This window comes from Typopeltis vanoorti, chromosome 17, assembly GCF_054136105.1.
Source record: "Typopeltis vanoorti isolate ZY-2024b chromosome 17, IOZ_Tvanoo_1.0, whole genome shotgun sequence".
NCBI classification, from domain to species: Eukaryota; Metazoa; Arthropoda; class Arachnida; order Uropygi; family Thelyphonidae; genus Typopeltis; species Typopeltis vanoorti.
In genome coordinates this window covers 32,064,918-32,070,917 of record NC_143565.1, presented here as the reverse complement: position 1 = coordinate 32,070,917, position 6,000 = coordinate 32,064,918, and the positions used below count along the sequence as shown (strand labels likewise).

The following is a 6,000-nucleotide window of genomic DNA, read 5'->3' as shown; positions in this document are numbered from 1 at the left end:
ATGTGTGCGCAACATTCTCCATGCAACAAGATAAAAAAAAAACCTGTAACATTAAGATGTCAATTAAAGCCATTTTGAGAATTTCGAAGTTATATAAAAAGCGCACATTATTTCATATAGTGAATCGAGCAACCCATCATCAAACATGCTATGACGTTTTGGTAAGGCTGGACTATGAATGGATGATGATTGGCAGCTTCTCATCTTTTCAAAGGCTTAAAGGAATAAAGAGGTATAGTGATGACCAGTTTAAGAGTTTGAGAATTTTGAGGTTATATAAAGCGCACATTACTTCAAATAGTGAATCGAAGAGAACAGTGCCCATGAAAAGAAAAGGTATAAGGCACAAAGTTTGAAAAAAAATGGGGAAGGAAGGAGAGAGACATACAGAATCATCTATTAATTGGAATGAATCCTCTTGTGGATAGCATCAAGCATTTCTAAGGAAACTAAGCTTAGAATTCGAGACCTTGGATAAATCAGTCATTTATTCACTCTGTGTTGAAAACATAATTCTTGTAAATGTGTTTTCATGACCAAAATCTTCACCATAGACATCACCACAGGGGCATACTACTATACTCATTTAACATGTGTCAGTTTCTCTGTCCACAATCTAAAATTTTCATGTATGTCCAGATTTTCAATGGCAAAGAAATTGACAGAATTTTTAAAAGAATTAAGACCAACCAATATGTATTAACTTTTAATCACACTATTTTTATATGTTATGCAGATACAATTTCCATTAATGAGAACTGGAAGTATATGGTCTACTGTAAACAATATACTCACAGTAGATAAATATGTAAGAATTAAAATCTGACAGATATTTTTATGCATTTTGAAGTAAAATACACAAAACTCACAATTTCACCAAAAGTGATTTTTATATGCACATCGATACAGGAAGACTGGATGGACATGGAATAATTTAAAACGGTCAACTCACATTACAGCAAATGCCATAATAGTGACCCTGTTCACTATAACAAACTATTAAGTAGTCCAGGCAAAGTCCCATAGCATCATTGCTAAGCTAACAGAAACTCACTGTATAGCAAACTATTTCAATAAAACATTCCTTTGGTCCCTACAAGTTCATTGTAGTGAGAGTTGACCATAACATTTTACAAGAACTTCATCATATATTTTTTATTAAATGCCTATCATAACATTGCTTTTTATATACATATATACTTGGAAATCACCCAACATTCTTGATCCCATTATGCAGCCATACAATAGTATTCTACATTGTAAAATATTCATATTACCATGATACTTTGATTGAAATACTGTGCATATCAAAGTATGTGTTAGTAAAATATTTCATATCCATAGATTAGTTCTTTGAAAGCCATGGCATATCATACTATTAGCCCTGCTAAAAATCACAACATCTTGAAATCCAACAGATAAATTCCTATTATTGTTCATAATGATCCAATTTCTCTCTCTCATACACACACACATATTTATAAAATCCATTTAATGAAAGTTGGCAGCATACAATTCTGCCCAAATGTAAAACAGACTAGTCTAGAATTGTGGACAACAACAAGTCTAGATTGTGGGTAAGCAACAATTATTATTATTATTATTATACTGACTAGAAAAATTCTTCCATTGCATATCACATATCTTTAAAATGAAATAGGGAAAACAGAATGGAAATGGAGCAGGGATGCCTATTTCGAAAAAAATGATGCATATGAAGATGCTTTCCTCTCTGTATGCATTCTTTAAGTATGATTCAGCTATCATTGACAAAATGCCTACTGAACCATACATAAACACAATTATATAAAGAATTACCATGGATAAATCTCATATTCAATGGGATGATGTTTTCTGTTTGTTGTATACATACAAAAATTTACACATACATACACACAATAATGGGATAATGAGTTATTAATGACCATTTTTTATGTGATCAGTGATTTAATTTAATTCAACAATAGAGAAATAGCTTGTTTTCAAAGAAATTGAAATGAAATAAAAATAGTAAAAAATAAAAGTAAAAATGCATTTAGTTTTCCAATTTTTTCCACTTACCAAATTTTTGTGGGTGGATAATTTTTTATTCACATAAAAATATGCATATGAATAGTTAAAAAAAAGATATTAAGTTCAAAGAACAAAGAGCCTAATTTTGTGCAAAATGTACAGAAATGAGGGAAATTTTCACCAGCAACATAAAAACACGATAGCAAATGTATAAAATCACATTTTCAGACCATTTCCAATAGTTCTTGCTTTATTAAACTTGCATATTTATAGTTATTGGCAGACTTGGTTATAAGAAATAATATGGAAGAAAATTAAGATTCTATAAGAACTACACACTATATTTAAAAAATGGGCTTACAAGTCTTTCCTCGATATGAAGAACTAAACTAGATATCCCAGGGTTTTTTTTTTTTTTTTTTTTGATAGAGTAGCACATAATATCCAGGACATTCTATAAACCAGATGACAGGTTTCTAGGACAAAACAGAAACTATATGGTTGGATGTTATGTGAGTTACTGTATATAAAAGTACTCCAGAAAAATGAAATCTATCACCAAGTGCAGACCTCTAACAGTGAAATTAATCCCATTTCTTCCCATTATTTGTTATTTTCATCTACTGTAAACAACTGATCTATCAATACAAATGTGTTGTTTTTAATCCCAAATTATATTACTACTTCTTACTACAATATATTTGTATTGATAGCTCAGTTTGCTAATATGTCCAGAAACATATAAGAAAGAATGGTGAAATAATGACCTAAGAAATGATTGCCTCTTCTCTATCAAATATTTTCAGATCCTTTTAAAGGATTTTTACTGAACTCTAGTACAGAATAATAATACTAAGGACTAACTGCATACTACTAATTATCATAGCAAAACAAATATACAATATTAATAAATAAACTATTTATTCTTCATTATAGAACACTGCTGTAACAGCACTTAATCTTGGCAACAATATATATCTTTGAATATCTCCAACAGGACATCACTAGTCTAAGGTTAGCAGATATACATATGGCCAACTATTTAGTTACTTGCAGGACTTCATAAAATGTTAAATGCAATAATTATTTATACAGATTTTTTAAAACATAAAAATTAGACAAATTTTTGTTATTGTTGTGTTCCTAAACTTTTGTTCTGAATTCTGTTCTGCCTCTGTTAAGTAAAAGAAAAAAAAAAAAAAAAAAAGAGAGAGAGAGAGAGAGATGGAATGGAAGGCAATGAAAACTGTGTTCCTTTTGATAATGACTCTCTCATCTCGTAAAGCAGCACCTAATATTACATCTGCTTAAACTTTAATTGCAAAATTTAAACTGTTCCTTTTATTACCAAAATGCTATTAATGATTTAGTAAATATTCTACATTACACTATATTGGACTGTGATTATAGTTGTTTTATTCACTACACAAATTAAAGCAGGAATGATCATTTGATAAAACATGTTTTTTTGTGAGAGTTTACAAAGACTGCCCCAACTCATAATTATTTATAATTTAATATATTAATAATTTTCTTACAATATAGATTCATTTTTTAATTCACTATTCATTTTTCTAGAAAGAATCCTATAAAACTAAATAAATCCTTTTAATGTCTTTATATCCTACAGAGGGACAAGTAACACTCTTTTGGCCCAACACTTTTTTTTTTTTTTGGAAATTGCTAGAAGGTCTCCACTGCTCATTATCACCAAGTTGAGTACATTCCCATGGTGTGCTATCTTATTTATTTACTTTGGAACACCCAGGTGTTCAAAAGTCGATTTGTACAATTAAAAACCAGAATATCTTCCAGTAGAGAAAATCCAACCTTGCATGAGCCACCCCTAGCACATGAATGAATAACCCTAACTGATTGAAAAAAAAGGCCTAGAAAGAGTTCCTCAGGTCGGTGACTAGAATGAAACCTATAATTGTCTTTCTTCTGCAGACCTAGTGTCATGGAACTTACACAATGTTATGCAGACTAATACACCTAATAAGAATCTTATTAGTTTGTTTTAAAACATTAAAACACTGCAGAAGCTTTTGCATAAGCACAATTAAACATGTACATACATTACATAGACAAAGAAGTCATTTATGTGAAGTTATTACAAAATTACCCCAAAAGAATAAAATACTCAGAAGAATAGCATATATCTTAGAACTGTCTCTGAAATAAAAAATGAAAACAAAACATATATAAAAAATATTTTATAAAAAAAAAGCAAAACAAAAACTATTTACAAATTAAAATATAAAAATTTTCCTCAAAAGTTTTTCTTTTAAATATCTGCCTGGCAGTATTTTATAAGGTATCACATTAACAGTGAATAAGTGGAAATTAATGATTTTGTTCATAATTTTGGAATTCTACTTTAATATTTTACATCTAACTATAACTGTACTTTCAGAATATCACTCTTCATAGTAAACAGGGGGGACACCCTACCTAATTCTTGTTTACATTTTCATTTTTTTTTAGCCTTTTGCTTACCAGAACAGAACAATACATGAGAGTTTGCCACTTGACCAACAGATGACTCTGCTTTATTATTATAGAGAGGAGAGAGAGAGAGAGAAAATGAGATTTCAGGAATTATATTTCATTGTTATATGGAGCAGTGTGGCATAGCTCAAATTTTATAACTGCCAAAAATAATAAAATAAAACCATTAAAGTATAAATAAAATGGATGCACCCATTTAATAAATATTTCCATGATGATAAAATAAGGAAGTAAATAAAAAATATCACAAAAACAGACCTAATGAAAAATTAATATGTACAATAGCATGTGTATATAAAAAATCACAATCATTTTAAAAAATGTATTCTGATTACAGCTTTAACTTTATGCATTATGATTATCATTATAAATCTGTAGTATCATTGATGTAAAAACAATGTATCTACATTTAAAATGTCATGATATTAAATCTTCATGCAGAAACTGAGTAGATGAGTCTATACAGTTTCTTCCTACACCTTATCAGCAGATGAGTATATCTTCAATTCTAAAAATTTTACATTGTATTTTCAAAATAATTTTTAAAAAATGGAACAAAAAAAATCTGTTTTCAAATTCTCAAGTCTGATTACAACACATTATACATGCAGAAGAGCAAAATTAATCTGATCTGCGATTACAAAGAACCGTAGCATGGCGATGAAAGGTAATAACAATCTCTGCAGGTTGTTGTTCCCAAGGCTCTCCATCCACTTGAACAGGCACTTTCTCAAGCAACCGAAACTATTTGAAAAATGAAACAAAAATTCAATGAAGTTAGAAATTTTAAATTAGCTCTTATGTGAATGTGACTAATTTAGTTAGTTTACTAGATATGCTGGGGTTTGAATCCCTTTTACCTATTATAAAAAACAAATTTCTAGTCATCCACCTTAGCATATATATACACACAAAGAAACAATAATTTATGTTTTGAAAAAAAAATTTTTTTTAAAATGTTCACTGAAAAAATGGATTTAAAAATTATATCAAAACAAAATGTTTATTTAGCAAACCAATGTAATTCAGCAAATAATAATAGGAAACAAGTCACGTGAACCTAAGCATGCATGCAAAAAGTACTCCAAAGATTGTTATCTTGATCTCTCTCTCTCATTCTTTTTTTTTTTTTTTTTGTTAATTTTAAAAATGAAGAAAGTACCTGCTGACAGGAGGAAAGATCTTAAGTAAACAGTAGCAACAAATTACAAGCAATTTGTTGCTACTGTTTCTCAAACACATCTCAAAAAGTCTCAACACATCCATCAATACACACACATGCCTTTGCTTGCACCTCAGCAAGGTATATCCCCCCCCCTCTCAGAAAGTAAGTAGAATATTGCTAATGAAATGAATAACCCCAGTAAACATAAATAATAATGAAAGTTGCATTCCTAAATGTGTTTCTTAAAGTACAATATTTTTTAGTACCATTAATCAGAACCACTTAGCATAAGCTATAATATAAATACAAAT

The 6,000-nt window shown here is 29.4% G+C and overlaps 1 protein-coding gene across 1 annotated transcript in view; it reads right to left on the bottom strand.

Annotated features, from left to right (window-relative positions):
- Nucleotides 1–693: 693 nt before the first annotated feature.
- The window catches only part of Dgkepsilon (diacylglycerol kinase epsilon), a 153,615-nt gene continuing 148,308 nt past the window's right edge, over nucleotides 694–6,000 (bottom strand). The window contains exon 11 of the mRNA XM_090406725.1: nucleotides 694–5,268. Within this exon, the coding sequence (XP_090262851.1) occupies nucleotides 5,146–5,268 (123 nt within the window). The 3' untranslated portion in view covers nucleotides 694–5,145. The remainder of the gene's footprint in view (nucleotides 5,269–6,000) is intronic.